Source organism: Capricornis sumatraensis, chromosome 2, assembly GCF_032405125.1.
Source record: "Capricornis sumatraensis isolate serow.1 chromosome 2, serow.2, whole genome shotgun sequence".
NCBI classification, from domain to species: Eukaryota; Metazoa; Chordata; class Mammalia; order Artiodactyla; family Bovidae; genus Capricornis; species Capricornis sumatraensis.
In genome coordinates this window covers 55,372,818-55,399,912 of record NC_091070.1, presented here as the reverse complement: position 1 = coordinate 55,399,912, position 27,095 = coordinate 55,372,818, and the positions used below count along the sequence as shown (strand labels likewise).

At 46.3% G+C, this 27,095-nt stretch overlaps 1 protein-coding gene across 1 annotated transcript in view; it reads right to left on the bottom strand.

Moving 5' to 3' along the window:
• The window catches only part of TLN2 (talin 2), a 208,630-nt gene that overhangs the window by 62,143 nt on the left and 119,392 nt on the right, over positions 1-27,095 (bottom strand). Inside the window, exons 35-40 of the mRNA XM_068964068.1 lie at positions 25,586-25,726; positions 24,977-25,158; positions 23,181-23,313; positions 20,691-20,792; positions 14,182-14,352; positions 4,001-4,147 (exon numbers count right to left, since the gene is read on the bottom strand). Coding sequence (XP_068820169.1) covers positions 4,001-4,147; positions 14,182-14,352; positions 20,691-20,792; positions 23,181-23,313; positions 24,977-25,158; positions 25,586-25,726 — 876 coding nt within the window. The remainder of the gene's footprint in view (positions 1-4,000; positions 4,148-14,181; positions 14,353-20,690; positions 20,793-23,180; positions 23,314-24,976; positions 25,159-25,585; positions 25,727-27,095) is intronic.

Here is a 27,095-nt window from a genome sequence, read left to right as displayed (position 1 = left end):
TCACTCAGGGCACACAGACAAGGAGAGGCTCCCCATTTGTTGGAGGAGAGTGGCAGGGCTGTCTGGAGGAATGGTCCTCCAGTCAAGTCTTACCAGGTCAGGAGTTTGCCATACACAAAAGGTGGGGAAGGAGTCTCAAGGAGCGGGATCAGCACTCAAGCACACGGGGAGGTGGGTGTGAGGCGGACGCATGCAGGAAAGTCAGAATGGAGAACAAAGAGCTGGGGGAGGACACAGACCCTCCATCACAAAGGGCGTTCCTAGGAACGGTGGAGCCCAAAGATGTCTATACCCTAGAACCCTCGCTTCTGATCTACCTTGGGGAAGAGAAGGAGGTGAAAACATAGGAAGAACTTGTTTATCTGACTCTAGCGCCACAAGAATTGAGAGATCAGTGTGGAGGGGAAGGGGTAGAGAAGTGGGTCGGGGGTCTGCCCCTTGAAGGGCTGGAGATTTTACTGGCTCAGAAGACTTGATTTGAAATCTGGTTCCAAGACTTGTGAATGGGCCTCAAGCTGGGTATTTAAACTGGTCCTCTGATCTTTCACTGGAAATTTCAAAGCTCATCATAAGGCTGTAATAAAGATCAACTGAGACGACACCCCATCTACATGAATGGAGTGGAATGAAGATGATGATGGTGATCAAGTCCATGGTGGTTATGAGGAAGGCAACCCATCCTCACCACCACCACCACCACGACTGTCACCACTGGTTGCCAAACAATATTCTAGGCGAGGAGACAAGGTGAACAGAAATGAAGACAGGAAGAGAGAGCAGTGAACGGGAGAGGGCTGTGGAGGGGGTGGGAATCAGGCTGGACCTATTTAACGAAGAACTTCGCAATCATGAAGAAAATGGTGGGATCTGCAGTAGGCGATGATCTGTCTGAGAAGATCTCCCTAGCAGCTCTCTGCTAGACAGTCTGGGAACACACTAGGGATCACAGAGCAATTAGGAAAAGGTTAGATGGAGTCTTCAATGGGAGCTACATATCGTGAGCAGATCCCTGCTACAATGTGAGTTGAATAAATGTGTCACTGTAGCCTAGTATAAAGTGCTTGCATAAACTGGATGTAATCTCTACTAAACCAACAACACAAACTCCAGGATAGATTTTTTTTTCTTTAATGTTTCTTTATCAGGAGATAGGGGGCCTCACTGGTCAAATGAGGATTGAGGTGTGGACTCACATACTCAGTATAAATTAACTGGGAATCTCGTAAGGGTCCGGCCATGTGCTGGGAACCTCCATATGAGATGTGATATAACTGCAAACATGCCAGGATGTTAGAGCTAGACAGCAGCTTAGAACACAGTGTCCATGGGCTGCCACGATGAAACTTTTCCCAGTGTGAAGACAATGAGAGCAGTAAGAACAAAGAAGTGACTATTTTAAAAAATAGGATTTAAAATTCATTTAGTTGAAAGAACTTTCCGTCATTCTGAAATTATAGCCTATTTTTTTTTTTTTTTGGTGTTAACATGTCCTTTATTTTATGGAATATTACTGATGTAGATACCAAGGGTTTTGTTTGTTTTGTTTCTTTAATTACCTTCCTTGACCAAAAGGAAAAAAAAAATATCCCCCAAACACCAAAGCAAACAAGGTAAAGTGACTTGACCATAAAATCCCAAAGACTGAGACTAAGCTCATTGAATGGAGGAAAACAAGGTTTAGAAAGCTTGAATAATTTTCCCAAGGTTACCCAGAAAGCTTATTACTTCATGGTAACCTATTAATTCCCAAACCTTCTGGTGCATATATACAGAGAGAAGTCTCAAAGAGATCCTCCAGAGCAGAGGCTCTAAAAGTGTCAAGAATTGTACCCAAGTTAGAATTAACTTTGTGTACACTTGGATTTTTTCTGTCACTCACTGCCTTTTGGAACTTCAGACAATGATTCTAATAGTATGTCAGTGTTTTAACCAAATAACCCAAGTTCAGAAAATGACATATTTATATAATATATATTTATATAATGTGTTGCTGCTTAGGTGATCAAAAGACCTGAGATATCACTTAACACAGAGTTCTCAGTAATGAGCAGGCCCGGGTGGGCTTAGCAAAGGAAAGAGACACTATATGGTACCTGGGATGTAAGGCCAGGGTAGATAGGAGTTCAGGAGCATCAGTGAAATCCCAATCATAGTAAGTCCCCTACATATGAAGGAAATCTATTCCAAAAGCGTGTCTGTAAGTCCAGTTTGTTTTAACTCCAACAAAGTTAGCCTTGGTAACCAACTAACACAGTCAACTATATAGCACTGTGCACTGTACTAGGTTTGTAATACTTTTCACACAAATAATACATATAAACAAAAAATAAACATTTAAAATCTTACAGTACAGCACCTAGAAAAATACAGTAGCACTTTACAACAGCTGGCATACCAGGGCGGGCACTGAGTGAACAGGCAAGAAGAGTTACTACTGGAGGAGAGAGAGGAGGTAGGAGATGGCAGAGCTGAAGGATCGTCAGCAGTAAGAGATGGAGGGCAAGCTGCAATTTCACTCGTGCCTGACGTTGATGGCTCTGGTTCCTTGCTGGAACCAGATGCATGTTTGCAACTTGAAGGTTCATTCATATATAGGGGACTTACTGTATATACTTTGCAGAACTGAGCGGGGGGAAAACCCTCTGCTCATAGCCTCAGGGGCTCATGTTATTAGCAGTTCCTAATGATCACCCTCAGGTAACACCAGGCCTATTCCCCAGTACTTCCAAAAGAATCCAGTGTGTCCTGGGCTAAGAGCAGAGCTGTAACACCCCTGAAATCAGACAGTGCAAAAGCCACTTTCCTTCTTGAAGAGCTATCCCAATATGCAAGGCTCAAAGGCTATCAAAAAAGACTTCCCTCTTTCAGGAATTTATGCAGCTCTTCCCTATAATAAGAGTGATGGTGAAAAGCACCTCCTAAGAAGGAAAAGATTATCATTTGACTTTCTAATTTGTACCTCGAGTTGCATTATTTAATATCTTTGGTAGATAGAGGGCTTAATTTCAAAGTTTTGTTGTTCCGATTTTCTAAAAATCAAACAAGCCCACTAAGACTTAACTAAGGGCCTTGAGGAAGAGGAGAATTCCATTCATTTTCTGCCAAACTATCCAAAGCTGAAGCATGAGAAGCCAATAGCAGAAACTACTGGAGTGCTTTGACAAGGCAAGCTTGGGGGCTCTGAGGGATCCCAGCATCCCAGCCCAGCTTGGGATGTTATTAGTTTGATAATGTCTGCATATTGTTTAATGGGAATTATCCTAATGACAGTTTCAGGCTATCATCTCTTTACAGAGATACACACTAACCAATCTTCTCTAAATTAGGAATTAAAGACCACTTATTATCCTGAAAAACCACATTAATGTATTCACCATTGACAATGGACGTTCCAAAACACAGATGAAGTCTACAGTTCTTGGCTATGCTATCAGAAAATGGCAATTAGATGCTGATGAAGAGTTGTTCATTCTAATGAGTTACTGGCATGACTAGGGAAGGATTCCTTGGGGAAAGAGCACGAGGTATTGTCCAGTCATCCTTTCCTACTGACCCAACTCAATTGAAGGGTCACTGGAGAAGAAAGGATACCTCTGACATCTCTGCTATTCTCTGAGGGTTTTACACTTACCATTTCCATGGTCTCTGCAACGGGTTAGATGCCAGAACCATGGGGAGATTTTTTTAAATACTAGGATCCATGTTAAAAATAAATAAAGTAACAGAGATTAAATTAAATTAAAAAAATACTAGGATCCACCACCGCACAGAGATTCCAAGGGTTTAGGGCTGGGATAGAGTTGAGGGATGTACACTCTAAAATGCTCCCAGGGATTCCAAAGGAACCAATTTGAAGACCAGCACTTGGGAATTGCTTCATTACTTCGTGTCAGCCTGGACTGCCAGCTCCTTAGAGAAAAACCTCTGGGACCAAGTTCAAGGGACATCTTGGAGGAAACAGTTAAGGAGTGCAGGAGGGCGTCTGGGAGCCCAGACCCACCTTGCTCATGGCTTCTGCGATGGCGTCAACCATACCTCCCACCAGCCCCACTTCACTGGCAGCTTCATTCAGCGTCACCATGATGTCATCCACAGCCTCTTTCATGAGCTGGGCGGCCTCCGTGATGGCATCGTGGGTGTGCTGTGCCTGAGAAGGAGGGGTTGGAAGAAGATGATAATTGTAAGCAGTTTCCATAAGCAGAACTCAATGGTGCTCAATCTCTTATCGCTTCACTTTTTAAAAAAGATAACCTTAAAAAGCAGAATATAAAACTATACTCTCACTATGTAACACAAAAATGTATTCTCTACTTTTTCCTCTTCTTTTATTGTATTTGTATATATTTCTTTGCCAGATAAATAAAAACCAGGACAAATAGAAAAAAATCTCTTTCTGGAATCAAAATGGAAAAAACCCCTGCAATTTCAACCAGCGTCTTATGACTAATTTTATGTTACTATGTTTAAAGTGAAAGTGAAGTTGCTCAGTCGTATCCGACTCTTTGCGACCCCGTGGACTATAGCCCGCCAGGCTCCTCTGTCCATGGGATTCTCCAGGCAAGAATACTAGACTGGGTTGCCATTTCCTTCTCCAGGGGATCTTCCTGACCCAGGGATCGAACCCGGGTCTCCTGCATTGCAGGCAGACGCTTTATCCTCTGAGCCACCAGGGAAGCCTAAGAGTTTACTAGATAAGAGATATTGTATACTTTGGTAAGTGAAGTCGCTCAGTCGTGTCTGACTCTTTGCGACCCGGTGGACTGTAGCCTACCAGGCTTCTCTGTCCGTGGGATTCTCTAGGCAAGAATACTGGAGTGGGTTACCATTTTCTTCTCCAGGGGATCTTCCCAACCCAGGGATCGAACCTGGGTCTCCCACATCGGAGGCAGACGCTTTAACCTCTGAGCTATCACTATGTTTAGGGTAGTAGAAAAAGAATGCCACAGATTCCCTAAAAAACAAATTGACAGATTTAACAGGAAAAGAAAAATGATATAAATAAAAAATGTGCTTACAACCAACACACTCCTATTCAAAGTTACCCGACACGCTAGAATTCCATTTCTATAAACACGACTGGATTATGGAAATATAAGTACAGACAGGAGAGAGAAACCTGCAGAAAGCTACATGGGGTTTGAAATTGTGTCACACATTATATTTACATGAGGTTGGAGGATGAATGGTGAAAGTTCTCCAGGGACAGACACTCTGCAGGCAAAGCTGGAGTGCTCATGAGTTCCCCTAGACAGTCCTCAGAGAAGCTTTAACAACACGTATGCAGTCCAGAGCAGGCGCTGGCGAGTGAGTGAATGAAAGGCTGAAAGAATGGTGGTGCCAGCCTCCTTAAAGAACACCTCAAGTGATAGCAAGATGAAGGGGGAAAGAGCTAAGGTCCTGAGGTCAGAAAAAGTACTGGGGCTGAATTTTGTCTCCACTGCTAACTAGCTAAGTGGTCTGGGGTGAGGCTTCCTAAGCAAAATGGAAATGACTATAACCATGCTACGCAGTGAAGGTCTAATGAGGTGATATGGTTGCAGGCATCTTATCATTTATATTAAGAGCAGTCTAGTAGGGGACTGTGCCCTTACCCGGGAAATCTGACCTAACGCTGGGCAACTGGTGTCAGAATTCTATCGCACCAGGTACTGGATGCCTCCACACAGTGGTCACAGCTGCCCTGATGCTCCTCAGAGGAAGACGAACCCTTGAAAAGGACCAAGAAACTGCATCTTTACTTTGGTAGATGAGAAAGTAAGGAAGCCAATAAGAGATGGCAAGTGATAACTCCTTTGCATGATTAAATAAAAGAGAAGAGTTCTAGGAAGAGGCTACATGAACCACATGAACTGGCTCAGCCTGTGGCATTGAAAAGTCATGGGAACCAAGAAGAGTCCTTTCAAATCAACATCTGATGATATGTGAAATATATTAATTATGGATGGTTATTCTCAAGGTGGGGCTTCCCAGGTGGCTCAGTGGTAAAGAATCTACCTGCCAATACAGGTTCAAGATGTAGGTTCGATCCCTGGGTCAGGAAGATCCTCTGGAGAAGGAAATGGCAACCCACTCCAGTACTCTTGCCTGGAGAATCCCATGGACAGAGCAGCCTGGTGGGCTACAGTCCACGGGGTCACAAAGTTGAACACGACTTAGCAACTGAACAATAACAACATTTTCAAGGCAATGGTGCTAGGACATAAACGTGAACTATTGACATTACTACTGAAATTACTTTAGAAGGTAATCATGACAAATAACCTTGAGGAACAAAGATTACTTTGTTCCTTTGACTCTTCCCCAGACCAGTGTCCACCTTCTCTATTTCTCAGGCCCTCCATGGGGTTGGGAGGCACCTCCCTTGCAGACAAATTCCATCTCCCTGGCACAGAGTTCTGGCTGCCACCTGGCTGGTTTCCTCACAGCTCCACCCTCTCATGCTCTGCCTGCAGGGACTGGCTCTGTTTGCCTCCTCCCTCCTCCCCTCCATCTAAACCCTAGCCCTTCTTTCAAGGGCCAACCTCAATACCACCTCCTCCCAGAAGCCCTCCAGGTATGGTTGTATGCTCATCAACCTTCCTCTACATTCCTACAGCCCTGAGATGAAACTCAGGAGTCAGAGTCATCAGAAGGCAATGGCCTCAAAGTAAAGAACTGAGTGACAAGTGATCCTGCCTGATTTCTGATAATGGAAAATGATACAGCTTCTGCCTGGCTCTCTCTGAGGATGTATGCCTTTGAAGTCTTCAGCCTCTGTGTGAGAAGGCTGGCTATCTTGAGGCTGTATGCCTGGCAGACTGCATGGTGAGACCACGTAGAAGTAGCAAGGGGTGTTCCAGACCCCCAAAATCTGGGTGATTTCCGCTCGGGAGCCAGACCTGGGAGTGACTGAGCCTTAGGTCCTTCAAGCCCCAGTGGCCATATGGCTACAGCCACAGGAGGGGCTGGGTGAAGACTGCCTCATGGGGCCCAGTGTACATCTGCCGGAGATAATACAAAAATAGCAGTCTTTTAAGTCACTTCATTTCAGGGTGGCTTGTTTGTAGCAACAGCTGAGTGGGACAGCACCTAAGAAGGGCCCCTAACCCAGCCTTGGCATCAGAGAAGACTTCTCAGACGTGTCTAGGCCCTGGAGGAAGAATTCAGTCTCTCACCAGGTGAGGAGAAGGGCGGAATGGAGGAGGCTTCCAGGCAGAGGGCACAGCCTGTACAAAGGTCAAAGGGTGAGAAGGCATGTGCGCCGAGAAGAGGAGTGGAGCGCTGTATGGGAAGAGTCTGGTACAGTGCCTGGCACACAACCCCTGCCCCCTTCTGCTGTCTCTCCGCCAACTAACCTCAGCCCCATCTCTCCAGCCAGGCTCTGTGCTCCTTGCAAGCCATTTTCTCTGCTTTCCTCTAGAAGGTGGGTTTAAGGTACTGAAAGAGACTCATTTTTATTTTTGGAGGTATTTTTATAAGCATAACCTTCACAGGCCATTGGTGCAAGTTTCTCCTCTGGAGACTCATTTAGAAATAAATGGAGCCATCTTGGGACTTCCCTGATGGTCCAGGGGCTAAGATTTTGCACTCCTCATGCAGGGGGCCTGTGTTTGATCCCTGGTCAGGGACTAGATCCCACATGCAGCACTAAAGATCCTGTATGCAGCAACTAAAAGACCCTGCATGCAGCAATAAGACCCAGCACAGCCAAATAGGTAAACAGAAAAAAGAGAGAAATGGAATCATTTGTTTTTAGGCTTCAAAAGAGCATGGGTGGCACACTTGGGGGCAGAGATGTGGTGTGTGTGTGTGTAGGGGGGGTGGTCAGAACAGGACCTGGCCCTCCCCTGCCCCCAAGCCACAGACTGGGCTCACTGGGGCTATGATGACATGCCCCAGCTCCTCTAACTGGACCAAGAAAACCCAACAACATTCCTAAGGATGCTGGCAAGATGCCAAGGGCTAGCATGTACTTGTATACGCGAAAGCCAACCTGTGGACCCAATGTGACTTTTGTTCAGTTTTAAAGTCTTGGTTCTTGTATACCTGGCTGGGTATTTGAGCATTTTATAGACAATGCTTCATCTTAGGTGACAGACAGGGGACCAGGAATAACAATAAACATCAAACCACAGAAGAGCGGCAATGCAAGGACAGCCACTAATTTGCAAGGGACATTTCCAGGGGACCCTTCTGTGTTAAGCATTACGCTGAGCGCCATACACCTTCTGAAATCCCGACAGCACTCTGGAAGGTGGGGACTGGATGAGAGCCCTCTGACAGCTGCAATCTGGAATGGGAGCTTAAGCACTTAGAGCTTACAGGCCTGGTAGAGGACAATCGCCACTGACCAGCTGGCCATTTGCTGAGCCTAGGCCACCAGTCAAAAGGGAAATGAACCTATGGCTAGATCAGGTCAGGCTTAATGACACTCCTGAAAAAATAAACTTTAATGGAGGGAATGTACCATCTACAAAGGGGAGGTTTCAGCCTGTCCCTCTAAAAAAGGTGCTTTTAAACAAAGTGAAACAACCAGGTACCATGTGGCAAAAGCAAGAGACCTCAGGATCAGGAGCTATCCATAAAGTTGGCTGGGCGCCCCCTCACCTAACATCCTGGCATCAGCCTGGCCCCAGCTCTCTCAGCCACTGCGGCCTCCACGCCTGACCATGTACTTGTTACCAGTTCCCCAGTTTTTTCCCTGGAGCCTCACTCCTCGCCTCCCAGGGCCTAGACTGCATGTGTCTTTTAACTCCAGGTAGCTGGCCACTGGATGAAACCCAGCCCTGGAACCTCACCCATTGCTGAAAACTAAGACATTTGGTTGATCCTTGTCCTCAGTTCCTAGGAACTTTTAACCCCTTAGTATTTCCCAAGTGATCACACAAGTGTCTGTTATTTATGGTGGCCACACAGTAGCTTATGCCAACAAGGTCTCATGGGGCCATTAGGTAGATTCAGAATGGGGCTGGCTGGGACTTTAAGCAACACAGTATCACTCTGACCACCACCTCTGGGGAAATGAGGGGGAATGATGGAATCGTAGGCCATATGACTAAACTCAGTCCATCAAGGCTACATCGTGAAATCCCAATAAAAGCTCTGGACAGGAAGCTGGTGGGCGACGCACAGCAGTAAGCCGGGAGGGTGGTACATCCTGAGGACATGGGAGTTGCCAATTAGAGACCCTCCCAGATCTCACCCTCTGGGTTTCTTCTTTTGGCTGGTTATCCTTTATCATGGGCTTCTCAGGTGGTGCTTGTGGTAAAAGAACCCGCCTGCCAATGCAGGAGACTTAAGAGATGTGGGCTCAATGCCCGGGTAGAGAAGCTCCTCCAGAGGAGGGCATAGCAACTCACTCCAGTACTCTTGCCTGGTGAATCCCATGGAGAGAGGAGCCTGGAGGGCTATATAATCCATGGGGTCATAAAGAGTCAGACAAGACTGGAGTGATTTAGCATGTGCACACATGCATCCTTTATAATAAAAGTGTGACTGTAAGTAGAGCAATTTCCTGAGTTGAGTTGTTTCAGCAAATTAACCAACCTAAGGAGTGGTGAGAACCCCTGAATGTAGCCAGCTGGTTAGAGTAAGAGAGGTCTAGGGAGCCTGGAGCTTAGGGCCAGTGTCTGAATCGAGGACAGTCTAGCAGGGGCCTGTGGTCTTACCCGGGGAATCTGACCTAATGCCAGGTAGTGAGAGAACGTCACTGCCCAGGTGCCATGCAGTGGCCATGGTTGCCTTGATCCACCTTAGGGAGAAAGGAGCCTTCCAAAAGACCCAAGAAACTGCTTTGGTAGATGAGAAGGTAGTGAGAGACGGGAAGTGATAACTTTTGAATGATTAAATGAAATAGAAGAACTCCAAGAAGAGGCTATGTGAGCCATAGGAACGTGAAAATTGAAAAGCCACGGGAATCAAGAAGAGTCCTTCAAAGGCAACGTCTGATGAGATATGACATATGTGATCACGGATGGCTGTCCTGCGGGAACTGTGCCAGAATGCAGAGCTCTCTCCCTGAGGGATGTGATGGAGGGGAACTGGTCATTTAGGCCAATGGCGGATTTCACGGCACCGAGAAGGTAAAACATAAAATGTGCAGACTGCTTCATTTTGATGGAAGCCTGGAAAATGACATCTGTACGTAACTCTTCAGAGCGAGAATCTCACGTCAATATGATCTCACTGATTAAAAAGGTAGAATGTAAGGTGCAGTTCAGCCCAGCCGCTCCGTCGTGTCCGACTCTTTGCGACCCCAGGAACCGCAGCACGCCAGGCCTCCCTGTCCTTCACCCACTCCCAGAGTTCACCCAGACTCACGTCCAGCGAGTCGGTGATGCCATCCAGCCATCTCATCCTCTGTCGTCCCCTTCTCCTCCTGCCCCCAAATCCCTCCCAGCATCAGTCTTTTGGCACGTTTCTGTAAATCTCCCTCAGACTGAAGTGACTATGGGTGGCAAAAAATGTCAGCAACTCTGTGCCTTTAGATTAAAGCAAGTACACATTCTGAGGGAGAAGAGAGCGGCTGGCCAAGTTATCTGGTTTCCCATAAAGGTACAGTAAGGGGATCAGAAGCTAATCTGGGGAGTGGCAGAAGTAAATCACAAAACAGTTCTCTGAAACTCCCTAGAAAACATAAAGGACACTTTTTCCACACCAAGCATCAAAACCTACAAAAATACATCCTTGCTCTTGGCTGTCCCAGAAATGAATCACCCAGAATTCTCTACGAGGTCTATTCTCCTTCACTCCACATATCAAAGTTTTACAGATACTTAAAGGGCCAGCTCAGAGTCTTTGAAGCCTGCTCCAATTACTCTATGCCTCGCCCAGGACCGCTTTGTCTAACTCCAATGGCAACCTCATCTTGATCACACTGTGGAGGCCAAACCCCACATGCAGGCTGCCTTCAGACAGGGAAAGACACAGCAGGCTCTCAATTAAGGCAGGCTTAGCCGGCCAAGGACATCTGGAAAGGGGGGCCCGCAGGCTCAACAATGAGGTCGTTACCTTAGAATCTGGAGGGGCTCCTTGTTATTGTTCCTCACAGAACAACACAGGAGAAAAATCAGACTTCACTCCTCTTTGGAAACAAGTCTGAAGTCCAATTCCAAGGGAGCCTTACTTCCTTATTACAATGTTTCAACTACAAAGCCCAGTAAAGCAGGCGGGGACATCACAGGAGTTTGGAAGATGGAAGAAAAGGCTATGCGGGCAGACCTCAACTTCAGTAGAAAAAAACAATTGATAATGAGAACTGCCCAACGAGGGACAGCGGGGGATATTTGTTGGAATGTTACAGGCAGAAGCTGGAAGGTCCCTTCAAGGAGGATAGGGGCCGGGGGACTGAGGGCCAGAGCCCTGGCGGTAGAGAAGGAGTAAAGAAGGAGCTCAGCGGGATGAGGGTGAGGTCATGCACCAGACGCCTTGTACTCATGTGATTCATTAACACCAGGCTCTGGGCCTGCCTCTTTTTAATTTTTTTTCTTGCTAGATCAAAACCTCTGAAAACCATTCAACCACATTTTAACCACATTTCCTCTGCAAACAAAGACTATGACACCTAACACATACATACATACATCACCTAACACACAGCAAGTAACACCTAGTGAATATTTGCCCAAAGAATAGCCATCTCCTTAATCCAAGGGGTTTAAGTCTGCATGTGGCCTCTTAGGAAAGGGGCTGCAAGCCAAGGTGCAGTGTCCCAGGCTCCCTGTGACAGGCTGGTGGAGTCAGCAGATAGCACGGGTGACTGCTATTGGTGGGAGGATCCACATCGAGTCCTGAGTTGCTGTCACTCATCACACATTCATCACCTGGTGCTTTAGGCCTTTCACTGAAAGCTACCCCACGCTGGTCTCCAGCCACCACCTCCGATCAAAAGATGTCATTATCAAGCTTACAGTGCTGCCTACAAATGCTCAACCATGAGTTTCCTTGGCCAAAAACAGACTTCCATGTGGACCTCAGAACCCGCAGTCCCAGCAGATGCACTAATATCGTAAACATGCAGAAGCGTCCTAATTTATCTCTGAGAACGAAACTCCCTCAGGTTAGTAGTAGAGATGTGGCATTTAAACAGCCCTGGAGAAAAGACAACCCAGAACTGAGTCTTGAAGGTGAGTCCTGGCTCCTCCAGTTCAGGGAGAGAGAAAAGTGGGTGGGCCTGACTCTGGGACACCTATCACTAACCCATCACAGCCAAGAGGGCATTCTTGTTCTTGCTCTGCCCAGCACTTCAGTAACTAGACTTATTTTGCCAGAAGACTCAAAACAACTTGAGGGCTGAGGCTGGCTCGCAATATTTTTAGCATCCACAGAATTAGCCTCTTAAGAGTTGTCAGATGCATGAGTGAAAAACTGAACATAGAGGCTGCAAGTCAAAACATTATCCACGCTGTTTCCAGAATGGAGTTTCTAGACTATCGATGGGTTGTTATCCCACGCTGCTCACAATAAAGCCCCAGCTCCTCCGTGTGGGGAGGAAGCCGGTCACAATACAACCCAGACTCCCCTCCCATCCCATTGTCCCTTCTCTCCATGTCCTATACACACCAGCATGCACATACGTGCTCAGTTAGGTCTGACTTTGTGCCGCAAGAACTGTAGCCTGCCAGGCTCCTCTTGTCCATGGGATTCTCCAGGCAAGAATACTGGAATGGGTTGCCATTTCCTTCTCCTTTGATCCTTGACCCAGGGATCAAACCCGAGTCTCTTTGTGTCCCCTGCACTGGCAGGTGAATTCTTTACCACTGTGCCACTGGGGAAGCCCAGGCCAAGTGCTAAGAAGATCACAATCCTTCTATATCTCTATCTCTACCTTTGCAGATACTGTTTCCTCTTCCTTCCATGGCTCTAGCTACCCTTATATACCAGGTAATTTCCTTTTGTTGAGACTCATCAGCCCTCTTCCCCGTCTCTCTGCTTGACCCTCCCGGCCCTGCTCCACGCTGAGTCCACCTTTGTTTCCATAGGGTGCAGGCTCAGCCCTGTCCCCACAAGCGCCTCAGCAGACATCTCAGGCAACTCAGCAGAGAGGTCAGCTTCCACAGGTGTACAATGGGAACCGCCTGTGTCACAGAGTTTTTATGAAGATTAAATAGGACAAGGGCATAAGATGTCGTAAACGACAGAGTCAGCACTCAATAACTATTAGCTCTGAGAACACTATTTGCAATTCTGACTCAGTCTAGAGTTTTCTCTGCTATACCACTTGACTCATTTGAAGATCTTGGAGATACAACAAAACACACTAAGAGATACATATGTAATCCCTGAAGCTTGTAGGTCAGTACCCTACAGAAATCTTCCCAGTAGTGTTCCCTCAAGTCAGTCTGCTTAGAAGAAGACATTCAGATCAGATGACTTAACGGAGGGACCTGTTAGAACAAAATCCGAGTGTCGTGGCAAGCCTCCACACCCTCTCCAGGTTCCAGAAACCTGAGGAAACTCAAGGTTCATGCTGGCTTTATAAGTCAAACAATCACTCGGACAAAATCATTCCCAAGAGAAAAGAACATGCTGCCACCATCTCTGGCCACTTACAGTACCCGAGCGACACATCAGGCTGAAGAAACATTCCACTTGCAAACTGGTGAGGGAGATTTTCATATTAGACTGCTGTCCCCAAGGCAACAGCAGCGTATGCCACAGGTGACCAGGCACCATGTTACTCTTTGAACTTAACTACCAGGAATGGAAATGGCACTTACTGGGAAACAACAGAAGTTTGCTTTGTGTAAGCTGCGTGTCAACACCAAGTAGGTGCCCGGCTGGTATGGTTCATATTCCTGTAATAACCACACAGTTTATTTTTCTTTCCCAAGGACTCTGGCCTACTCATGCCTGACCTCTAGAGCCTGGGAGCCTCAACTACTGACCCACACACTGCAGTTACTGAAGCCCATGAGCCTAGAGTCTGTGCTCTGCAACAAGAGAGGTCACTGCAATGAAAAGCCCACACACGACAACAAAGAGTAGCCCTTGCTCCCCGAAAGTAGAGAAAGCCCATGCGCAGCAAGAAGATCCAACACAGTCAAAAAACAATAAAAAATAATGATAATAAAATGGTTAACTAAAAAAAAAAAATGCCACCATCCAACATGTGGAGGTGCCTTCCCTGGAAGGACATGATACAGAGGAACTTCTGATGGCTTCTCAGTGTCCTCAGTGAGTCCCCAGCATCCTGAGTTGTACCTTGGGGTTTCCTCCGCCTTCCTTGGCCGCATATAGCATCTGCAGGGCAGACTCTGCGAGCGTCTTGGTCTGGTCCAGCACCGTCATCTGCTGCTGATGGTCCAGAATCTTGGAGGCGACACCCACTGCAGCTAAGATTAAGGGCTCAAAGTAGCTTGCCAGCTGTGTCACCTTTCAAAACAAAAAAAACACCACATACATCTCCTTTAGGAGTCCCACTGGTGAAGAAGGAGCTTCCTGGGTTGGCTCAGTGATAAAGAACCCGTCTGCCAAATCAGGAGATGCAGGGGCTGAGGGTTTGATCCCTGGGTTGGGAAGATCTCCTGGAGAAGGAAACGGCAATCCATTTCAGTATACTTGCTTGGAAAATCCCATGAACAAGAGAGCCCAGTGGGCTGCAGTCCATGGGGTTGCAAAGTCAGCCACAACTGGGCATAGCACCACCACCGGTGGGGAGAGGACTAGGGCAGAGATGGAAGGAGTCGCAGGGAGAGGCAGATCTGCTGGACTCCACTTTATTTTTCTCTGCTGTACGTCCAGTGTTATGAACTACAGTCACCATGTGACATTTATTAGATCCGCAGACCTTACTCCTTGTTCAGCTTCAATTTTGAGAGTACTTGTAATGAATGAACTCTTGCTTGGATTTTTATTCCTCTGGGAAGTTCTTTGTCTATCTCTGATCATAGCAGAAGTGCTAAGAAATCTGTCCTGAGATCCACACTTAGGTGTGAGAATTTTACAAATCTTACAAAATTTTACAAATTTTACAAAGATTTAACTTCACGAATAGAAAAGCCTTTGAAAGAACCAAAGGTGAACAAGTTACAGACTCAAAAGGAAGGGGGCTAGGAGAGGGGCAGGGGAGCAGGGGGATGAGAAAAGCAGCCTTGGAGTAAAGGCACACTCAAAAGGGTTTTAGAAAGTCAACCCGCTGCCCTCCACCCCCAAGTATTTTGACCAAACCATGGATTTGGGAAAAAAATGATTTCCCATCAGTCAAAATGTTCTGTTTATGATGAACCCAACCTGGGACAGATCATGGCACCTGGTGCCATCATTTCATGGCAAATAAAAGGGGAAACAGTGGAAGCAGTGACACATTTTATTTTCTTGGGCTCCAAAATCACTGCAGACAGTGACTGCAGCCATGAAATTAAAAAGACACTTGCTCCTTGGAAGGAAAGCTATGACAAACCTAGACAGTGTATCAAAAAGCAGAGACATCACTTTGCTGACAAAAGTCCATAGAGTCAAAGCTATAGGTTTTCCAGTAGTCATGTATGGATGTGAGAGTTGGACCATAAAGAAAGCTGAATACCAAAGAATTGATGCTTTTGAACTGTGGTGTTGGAGAAGACTCTTGAGAGTCCTTTGCAAGGAAATCAAACCAGTCAATCCTAAAGGAAATCAACCCTGCATATTCATTGGAAGGACTGTTGCTGACACTGAAGCTCCCATACTTTGGCCACCTGATGTGAACAGCTGACTTATTGGAAAAGCCCCTGATGCTGGGAAAGATTGAGGGCAGGAGGAGAAGGGGGCAGCAGAGGATGATATGGCTAGATAGCATCACCAACTCAATGGATATGAATTTGAGCAAACTTCAGGAGATAGTGGAGGAGAGAGGAGCCTGGAGTGCTGCAATCCAGGGGGTCACAGAGTAGGACATGACTTACTGGTTGAACAACTACGCGGGAGAACAAAAAAAAAGTCCATCAATACAGTTAGGCACTGCTACAGCAGAGCTCTGTCTCCAGTTGGTAACACTGTAGATGGCGCACACAGTCGTCCCTTGGTATCTGCAGGGGGTTCCAAGATCCCCACAAATCCCAAAAATCCGAGGATGCTCACATCTCATATGAAAGGCTGTAATACAGTCGGCCCTCTGCATCTGTGGTTTCTGCATCTGTGGATACACGGGGCTGACTGGACATGCTCACCAAAGCTCACCATCAACCTAGCATCTGTGTATCAGATGTTAACATTTTGCTGTACTTGCTTCAAATGCCATCATCTATTCCCACTCAGATAAAATACACGAGGGGGGTGGTGGTGGTGGGGGCTGTGGCAAGGTGAGGGTCCAAAATATGAATGTTCATTACACTAATACTGTGAGACTTCCTTGGTGGTCTAGTGGTTAAGACTCTGTCTTCCTAATGCAGGGGGCCTGGGTTCAGTCCCTGAGTGGAGAACTAAGATCCCACGTGCTACAACTAAACCTATGTGCTGCAGCTAGAAAAGCCTGCACATCTCCAAGAAGAGCCTGTGAGCCACAGTGAAGACCCAGAACAGTCAAAATAAATAAGCAAATAAAGTAAAATTATATATATATATATATATATAAAGCTAATAGTGAGATAAGACTATCAGCAAAAAACAAACACTTTTACTTTTCTATCCCTAATTACAGTTATATTACACATAGGTTTCAAAGCACTTGAGCAGGGCTGCTGCCGGCCCTTATGGTGCTTTGTATGAATTTTAATTAAAGGAGCTCCCCATCCTCTGGGCAGACTGATTGATGCCAATGCACGTGATTTGGCTGGATTTTGGCCCCCAGGCTCCCTGCTTCTGGCAAAGACCTCTGTGTCAGGCCCAGTCTGCACGATCCAGGGCACATTCCTGCATGTTTGTATTGGATTTCATCTCCACTTCCCCAGGAAGGGCGCTGGTCTCACCACCAAGAGCAGTGATGGGTCATCAGGAGTCAGGGCTCAGGATGGGTCCTGTCAGTACTAAAGGAGTCAAAATATTTAACGTGCTAGAATCCAACATGTTTTCTAGATTAGCTTTACTCAGATAGGAAAGAATCTGCCTGCAGTGTAGGAGACCCAATTTCTATCCCTGAGTTGGGAAGATCCCCTGGAAAAGGGATAGGCTACCCACTCCAGAATTCTTGCCTGGAGAATTTCATGGTCAGAGAAGCCTGGCAGGTTACAGTCCATGAGGTTGCAAAAAGTTGGACATGACTGAGTGACTAACACTTTATTATTTTGAAAGTGCATTTTAGGGAATTTCCCTGGTCCAGTGGCTAAGACTCAATGCAGGGCACCTGGGTTCAATCCCTGGTCAGGGAAGCAGATCCCACATGCTACAACTAAAGATCCTGCATGCTGCAACTAAGACCTGGCACAGCCAAGTAAATACATATATATATTTTAAAGTACATTTTTTCAATGCAACTATAAAATGCTATGCGCTGAGCATAAGTGAACACAGCTAACCACGTGCCTGACTGCCTCAGGGAGGGAGGGTGGAGGGGTGATGGGGAGTAAGCTGTAGCTGCAAAGCCTCTAGATTCGAATCCTCCCTACTGATTCCGTTTTAAGACATCTTAGGCAGGTTCCATCCTATTATTAATACTAAATCTTAGTTTTCTCCTTGGTAAAATGTAAGTAAGTTTCTTCAGATTTCTCAAGGATTAAGTCAGCATATGTAGAGGCCTTAGCACCGGCCTCCATATAGTATAGCAAGCACTAGGGGTCCTTATTCCTCACATATTGTGGGGAAAAGGTTTGAAAGGGATGAGATTATTTTTCTGTATTTAAGAAGTCTGGCAAGGACTTCAACACCTTCTGTTCTTAGAGACATGATAGAACAGGAAACCTCCTTATGTGAGTTAGCACAGAAGTTAAAATAAAACAGAATTTTGAGTATTTGCTACATGTTGAGAGACCCTAGGCCTAGGGAAGGTGAGTGGGTTGAATGGTGACCCCTCCCAAAGGTATGTCCATGTCCAAACCCTGGAGCCTGTAAAGGTGATCTTACAAAAGGGTCTTTGCATGAATATTTAAGGATCTTAAGATGAGATCACTTTGCCGATAAAGATCCGTATAGTCAAATCTATGGTTTTTCCAGTAGTCATGTATGAATGTGAGAGTTGGACCACAAAGAAGACTGAGCACCAAAGAATTGATGTTTTCAAGTTATGGTGCTGGAAAAGACCCTTGAGAGTCCATGGACTGCAAGGATATCAAACCAGTCAATCCTAAAGGAAATCAACCCTTCACTGGAAGGACTGCTGCTGAAGCTCCAACACTTTGGCCACCTGATGCAAAGATCTGACTCACTGAAAAAGATCCTGAGGCGGGGAAAGACTGAGGGCAAAAGGAGAAGGAAGTGGCAGAGGATGAGATGGTTGTATGGTATCACTGACTCAATAGATATGAGTTTGAGCAAACTTTGGGAGACAGAGAAGGACAGGGAAGCCTGGTGTGCTGCAGTTCATGGAGTTGCAAAGAGTCGGATATGAGTTAGTGACTGAACAACACAGCAACAAAGATGAGATCATCCTGGATTTCTTGGGTGGGCCCAAAACCTGATGACAAGTGTCCTTAGAAGAGACAGGAAAAGGGAAGGCAGAAAAGTGGGCAAAAAAGTGGCCAGGGAGAGAGACTGGCCAAGATTTAGTCAAGGAAGGCCAAGAACCACCACCAGCAGGAAGCTGCAAAGAACAGATTCTTCCCAGAGCCTGCAGAAAACTTGTGGCCCTGCCAACACCTTGATTTTGGGCTTCTGGAGTCCAGAGCTGTGAGAGATTAAATTTCTGCTGTTTTAAGCCCCCCAGTTTGTGGTACTTTGTCACAGCACCCGTGGGAAACCAATCCTGGTGGGGTCTGAGAATCTGCCTTTATCACTCCAACTGGTACCGAAGCTGCTGAATTGGGGCCCCACATGAGCACCTCCACAAAACACTGGAACCAGGTGGGTATTAACCATCAGCCCACGATCTGTGTGGACCAAGGGCCCCTAGGCTACCTTTGTCTAGAACTCCCTTTCAGAAGATGAGCCTTATTTAGCCAAGGGGCCAAGAATCAATTGATAACTCAAGTGACACAAGTAAGTTTTCTTCTCAGGCCACCCACTGACAGAAGAATTACCTTCCACACAAACAACATACAGGCAGAGATAAAGATGTTACCCTGGAAGTTTAGAAAGATTTTCTTATGAAATTCCTACTGGCATCAAAAGCAGCTATCGAGGACTTTCCTGGTGACCCAGTGGTTACCCCACCTACCAAGGCAGGGGACACAGGTTCGATTTCTGGTCCCGGAAGATTCCATGTGCCACCGGGGCAGCTAAGCCCACAACTACTGAGCCTGCAAGCTCTAGAGCCCATGCTCCGCAACAAGAGAAGATACTGCAATGCGGAGCCTGTGCACCTAGAATTCCTCTGCAATGAAGACACAGCACAGCCAGTAAATAAAATTAACATGTTAAATAAAAGTAACTGCTGAAACAAAGTTCAGCTCCTCTGCCAAACTTATTCTGTCCACAGTAGTCACATACACTGTACGCCAGCCTCCAGGCCTGTCCTTCCACCCTCGCAACCCATTTCACACCGGTGGACAAGCCCTTTCTTATCATAAAGGGGCTCAGCTGAGAAATGAAACTGGCCACACTTGAAATGGCAGAGAAACACTGGCCATTTTAAATCTCAAACACCTCTCCTTACAACCGGCAGGAAGCTTAGTAGGCCCTTAGGTAATGTGAAAAAGCAGGAATATTGATTTTTTAAAATCAATACCTGCAGAGACGATTTTGGCTACTGGATTTCTTGATCTGCACATTGATGCTGATGGTGGCACTGATAAATGCTAGGAAGCCCTGCATGTTGTTAAAAATCCAATGTCTGTCCTCTCTCTGCTGAGGCACAGGCTGCTTGCTTGACAAGCCAATGCTCCCTGAAGGATCTGCAAAATGACCCCAAACAGGCAAAGCGTCATGCGGTGCCTAAAACCACATGGGTCTGAGTGCTCAGTTGAAGGGCTGACAGAGTGGCCACACGGAAGTTTTAGCCATCGAGGGGGAAGTCTGAAAGTCTGCTTTGCTTCCTCATGTCTGAAAATGGACACAATACCAGAAACCGTGGAGGCACACTGTGTCCTAAACACACTGGGAGGAGGCCGGCCAGCCAGGGCAGAGAAACGGCAGACACCAGACCAGGAAAGCCAAGTTCAGTCTCTGGCTTGTTCTAGGGAAGATCAAGAGCAAGAAGTAACTATAAGTGACTTGTAACCTCAAAGTCTGACCATAGCTAAGTGCTCAGACGCTTCAGTCATGTCTGATTCTCTGGGACCGTATGGATGGTAGTCTGTAAGGCTCCTCTGTCCATGCGATTTCCCAAGCAAGAGCACTGGAGTGGGCTGTCATTTCCTACTCCAGGGGATCTTCCCGACCCAGGGACTGAACGTGAGGCTCCTGTGTCTCCTGCATTGGCAGGCGGGTTCTTTACCACTAGTGCCACCTGGGAAGCCGCAGAAAAAGTTCCCTGCAGTTTTTGTCTCAACGCCAAGTGAAAAGAGATCCTTGAGGGGGTCATTTTTGGAGAAGCTGTTAAGGGAGGCTGAGTGGTCTTTTCGCTAATGTAGGCCAGCACTGACCTGGCTCTAACACTGGCCAAGAACCTTTGAGGAACAAGAGCAACAGAATCAATATCCTCTCTCCCCGCCACCCCCGCCTCCTTGCACACTCTCGGCAGGGTCCCCGCACCCAGCGTCTGTTACCTTATGTCCCAGCTGAGCTGCTTCTCCCCGAGCCGCTGTGGCAATGGGATCGATAAGGTGCCCGATTTCCTGGACCACTGAAGTCAGCTGCTCCTGCAAAGCCTGATAAGGAGACAGATCTGTCATGTTCACCCCACCATGGCTCCCCACGTAGTTGTACTGATTTAAAAAGGCCCACGTGAAAGATAAGGGAGGTCACAAAAAACTGGATGTCAAAATGCCTGCACGTACCCTCCAGCCACTGTTCCACTCTAGCCCTCCCAGGGACCCTCGGTTCCCCTGGGATAGACCCCCTAGTTCTACCCATAAGGGGCATGAGGTGGGCCCTAGGAACACTTTTGCTACTGGCTTCTCACTCAACTGGTGCTAGTGGTATCTTTATTTTGGGTTATTCAGCATCATTACTGGAAAAGCGGAACTGTGGTGGCTTTCCAATAAGGGAAAACAACTATGTCCGTCCAAATGGAAGGAACTGCCTTGGGGTCTGAGGGAATATTCAGGTTGCTGCGTCCTCAGAACTAAGAACCCCTAAAGCAGGGAATGGGGAGGAGGGTAACCTAAAAATGATATTGGCTCTTAAAGCAGGACTATTTCCCAGACACCATACAATGAAAATGCCAGATGAGGTGCCCACTAGGCTTTGGTCAGGCGCTCTATGCACTGTCCTTGGTGACGTGGATACCACTGTTGAAAATGGCACCCTCAAGGCATTTCTTCTCAGGTTTGAGAGACAGTTTAACTTCTCCATCCCAAAGAACTGAACTTGAGCTCTCAAGAGACGGGGAAAGGTGCCTAGATGATTCTGAAGTGTGAAGGGGGTGAGGAATTCAAAGAGGGAGAGTGCTAACTGGTAGTGGGAAAGATCAGATCCTTCAGTGGGAATCTTCCACGGAGCTTTCCGAGACAGACAGGATTTCTAGGTCAGAATGCTGGGTGTTTTAGGTCTGCACATGCCAGCACGGAATGGGGTGATTCCTAAAAAAGTGACAATGTCCTGCCTGTTAAATAGGACATCTGGGCTACTCTCCCACCCAGCAATGCTGCACATGGGCTGGTGAGCTTTGAGCAGAGTTCACTCAATGAGAGGAGCAACCTAACCCACAAGCTTGGACACAAAATCCTGGGTAAAAAATAAAAAAAGGAAAAAGAGTGATAGAGGTGGGTGGAGAGAAACCTCCACACTTTCAAGGGTCTTATTTAGCAAATTACTTCTGGTCTTCCCACTCATAATGTAACTGCAGTTAAGAATGTAAGAATATCCAGGCAAGGTTGTCTTGTTAAATTAAATATGGTATAAATAGGAAGCACATGCATATAAAAGGAAGGGATTTTCTTCCCAAGGAGGAAGTCAAGACAGAGGATATACTTTGGAAGGGTGGTGAAAGAATGGGAGGGCAAGAAGTGGGAGGGGTGCTCATCATCTCAGTTTCTTGCTCAGGGTGCTAGTTACAGAATGTGCTTAGTTGGTGGCGGTCTATGAAGCTGCACACATATGACTAGCAACTGTTTTTATGTATATTCTACTTTAATAATAAGTTAACAATAATTCTAACATTCCACATGGAATGAGAATGGGTATTATTTCTTTCTTTCCTTGGAAATGGGGAAGATGGGTAAAGTTGGAGTGAAATAGTTCTATTAATAAAAATAACTAATTATAACTAAAGACCCTGCTTAGACACAGGCCAAAGTTCATTTTTTTCCCCTATTCTTTGGCCATCCCGCACGACATGTGGGATCTTAGTTCCCCAACCAGAGACTGAGCCTGTGCCCCCTGAAGTGGAAGGCAGTGTCTTAACTACTGGACCACCAGGGAGGACCCCAGAGTTTATTGTTGATGAGCTCTGGATCAGGAAGGAAACATCAGTCAATAGACCATCCATATTTATTAAGCACCTTGAGTTTCAGGCACTTTCACACAGGAAAAAAAGAAGTATGAATCAGGGGACTTTGTAATAAGTAATAGAAAAAACTCAAGGGAGCAAAATAGGAAAGTCTATTCTCAACTTCAAAATAATGGGCAAGAGAGGGCAAAGTGACTCTGAATATTGAGTAATAAGAGCAGAATCTTTGATCTCTTCATGGACAAAACAAAGAGCATTGAGTACTGAATTTGCCCATTAGTCCAAAAAGCATATTGCTGAAATATGACAGGGAAGCACTCAAAATTTACATGCTTAGGTCTGCTCTACTGAGGTATTCAACTGAATATGGTAACTCCACTTACTGATATACTTTTCTTTGACAATAATCATTTCCTCCCAAATTTTAGCCGCAGTACACGTTCTTTCACCAAAGCATTGTTCTCTGCTCCACATGTGCCCTACCCCCTCCCAACAACTTCCCAGGCTGGTTCCAGGGGAAGATGGTCCAATGATGAAACTCTTGCATCAACAATGTGTTGGTGCTATTCCCCCATTCCCAAAGCCTGGTGCTGGGATACTTCAGTCCTTCCACAGGCTTTCAGGCTGACCAAACAGCCCCACGTACCTCCACGGAGATGTCATCCCTCGTGGCCAAGCTCTGGCTGACGGCCGCCAGAGAGGCCTGCTCGATGTCCCGGATGCACCGGTTGATGCTGTCGATGGAGAAGTCACACTCTCTCTGTCCCGGGGCCTTGTCCCTAGAAGGGACAGGGCAAGTTGAACAAAGGCTCCGTGAAGGGCAAGCCCCACAGCCTGCTCTAGCACTAGCGGGCCAGAAGCCCCTGTCTCCTTTCTACCCCACCAGACTTCCCTGGTGGCTCAGATGGTAAAGCGTCTGTCTACAATGTGAGAGACTTGGGTTCAATCCCTGGGTTGGGAAGATTCCTTGGAGAAGGAAATGGCAACCCACTCCAGTACTCTGGCCTTGGAAATCCCATGGATGGAGGAATTTGGTGCAGGCTACTACCCATGGGGTCACAAAGAGTCGGGAACGACTGAGTGACTTCACTTTCCCTTTCCATTGCTTTAGCAAGTGCATCCCTGACCTTTGCTCGGCAATGCTTCTCTGCAGAACCCAGGCATTTCTTCATTTAACACCTGTGCTCAGTCTACTTATTTATGGTGGAAGGTAGGGTGCTGTCCTGCATCTCAGGCAGGTTGCCAGGCAAATGAAACAGTTTGGTATTGGATTCTCCATTCAGTGGCTTAAACATAGAAACATCATTTAAACAAAACAAAACAAAAATCAGTGCATTTCCAGTGTAAATATACTATGTTCTCTACATTGCATACTACTCACAAAGTCCTGGGCTATGGCAGGAGGGAAAATGTTTAGTGGATCTTTCTTCACAAGGTATTAGAAAGTTGATGTAATCCTAAGTTTTAAAAGCAATTGAAAGACAAAATATAACTGAGGAAAGAGACGCAATTCCATACTGTGGGCGATTAACTTTGGTCAACTTCAAAAATGTTTTATCTACGCAGGGAATAACTTTTCAGGCTCCTGCTATCACCAAGGAGGGTAGGGATGCCAAGAGTTACTGTAGGACCTAGAATATTCTTTTTGTCTTATCAGCAAGGTAAGTTAACCATGAAGTGAAAGTGAAAGTTGCTCAGTCATGTCCAACTCTTTGCCACCCCATGGACTATACAGTCCATGGAATTCTCCAGGCCAAAATACTGGAGTGGGTAGCCTTCTCCAGGGGATCTTCCCAACCCAGGGTCGAACCCAGGTCTCCCGCATTCTTTATCAGCTGAGCCACAAGGGACAAACGTACAAAGTACAAAGTGAAGTCGCTCAGTCATGTCCGAGACTCTTTGCGATCCCATGGACTGTAGCCTATCAGGCTCCTCCGTCCATGGAATTTTCCAGGCAAGAGTACTGGAGTGGGTTGCCATTGCCACAGGGGAATCCCAACGTTAACCATGAATTCTGCTCAATATACAGTGGTGCTCTCTGCCTAAGCTCCTAGGTATAGACAATATGGTACAATGGTTAGAAGGACTTAGGCTAAAGCAATCAGACCTGGGGATGACCTTGGGAATGTTATCTAAATTTCTTTCTGAATTCGCTCATCAGGAAAAGGGAGATAATAGCAGCATCTACTTTACAAGGTTGTTATCATAAACATAAATTTAATACAGGTAAAATGCCTTGAATAGTATCTACCATATAACAAATACTTAAGCTAATATTTGTATTGTTGTGATAAGTGCTACCATTGGTCCCAAAGAGGTAAAGAAGAAAAAAATGATGACAATAATCAATAACATTGCTATTAAATAAAAGTCCTGATGGGCTTATCCCCCTCCTGCCCTGTCAGATGCAGGCTGCAAGCAATTTCTGAAGGAGACACTAACCTGATGGATGTGATGAGACTCTTGATAGAGTCAGACACAGTGTGGGAATGTCCGGCTAGCACAGACCAGGTGGGCGGGTCTTTGGGGTTGATGGCCAGTGAGCGGGCAGTGCGGATGAGGTACGATGAGCTTTCCAGCATAGTCTTGGCTGAGACCAGGATTGGTTCCTGTGCCTGGGAGCCCTGGAACCAGACAGCGGAAGTCAGGCACAGGGCACACAGATTAAGTGAATGAGTTTGACCCAGGAAGGTCATGTTCTTTATCAAGACAGAGGGAAGGGAACCATGGAAGCTGGCTCACATGGAGCCTGGATGGGGAGAACTTGGGGAGAATACGTCCAATCTTTAAGTATCATTTTTGAGTTTGACATATACCAAGAATCAGCCCCAAACTGCCCAGAGATTGTTCTCAACATAAAAAACCAAGACATCACCTTTTGAGAGATATACCAACATAGTTTCATTAACTGCACGTGTCATCACTGACAAAATAACAGTGCCCTATGTGTTGACAGAGAGGGCTTTGGAATTCTTAACTGTTCGTTCCATTCAGGGACACACAAAACTAGCCACAGGCCTCAGTGTCACTGTTGCTGTGAAGACTCCCTACCTCGGAGCTGATCTGGGCAGGGATGCTGACAAACTCAGGGTTGGAGGCGAATGCTGTCAAGTTCTCCACGGCTGCGATCAAGGGGGCAGTGGCAACGCGACACTTGTTGCGGTTGTCCTCGGAGAAGTCCCCATCCAGGGCCTGACGCGGGCAGACACAGAGATCACTCCTGGGCCACGGCAATCACCGCCCAGTGAAAAGGTTCAATGGGAATACTCAAAAGGTCTGGTGAATTCATAAACAAGGAATAAGAACTGACGAGCAGGATCTCCGCCAGCAAGCGAAGTGGCTAATTGAACAATGATAAGGAATGAAGCTGAACGTATATGGCTCACAGGCCAGCCAACCTCACAGTCCATCAACTCCCTGCTCACATGATTCAAAGGGTGCCCTGTTCTCCACTCCCCAGTCATGCTACCAAACCTTGTGGCTGAGTCACTTTCTTCCCTACTTTTGAAACTATGTTTTGGCCCCTCCATTTCCACTCCAGTTAATTCTATTCCCTCCAAAACTATAAAAATACAGATTTTCACACTGCGTAGCACTTTGAACTTCTAAGTTTACCCAGACGTCCCTGAATAACTGACAGAGGGAGGACTTTTGTATCTGCTATTCTGAAATGAGCAAAACGGAATGCAATGGAGAAAGAACTATTTTAAACTAGAGTTAGAACTAGTTTAAACTATTTTAAACTATTTAAAAACCTAGAACTATTTCCTAAAATATGGACAAATCTCACAGTTGTAATATTTAGGTAAGGACGTCAGACACAATATGATATCCATGATATGATTCCATTTGTGCAAAGTACAAAGGCAGGTGAGACTACTTCTGAGTGTTGGCTGTCAGATCACCCTTTTGAGCCAGCGAGACTAACGGAGCACAAAGTGGGCTTCTGGGGGCTGGCCATATTCTGTCTCTTCATGTGGCTGCAGTTACTTAGGCTTCTTCAGCCTAGGAAAATTCACTGAACTCTACACATATGGATTTTTTGGTCTATGTATCTTATGCTTTCAAAGCTTATTTCTTTTTAAAATTAGCAGGATTAATACCATATCCCTCTTCTCCTTTTGCCTTGGGTGTAAGATGAGATGGTTAGATAGTATCACCAACTCAGTGGATATGAATTTGAGCAAACTCTGGGAGATGGTGAAGGACAGAGAAGCCTGGTGTACTGCAGTTCATGGGGTTGCAAAGAGCTGGACACGATTTAGTGACTGAACAATAACAACGTGACCAGAGCACTGAATGAGTCATCACATCACCGATTAACAGCCTGCCTGGAGACCAATCCAGGAAAGCAGCCTGTGACGCATGCCAGGCCAGCCCACAGAGGGTTAACACCTGGATCCAAAGTTCCCCAAGCCTGGACGCCACACTCTCAAGTCCAAGACTGTTAGAACCAACAGTCTGTGATCCAGTGACAGCACTCCTGCCTCACAGCAAAGGGCTACATTTGAGAAGGCAGTTACGCTTGTAGAATAACATACACTTCCTTGTTAAATGACCA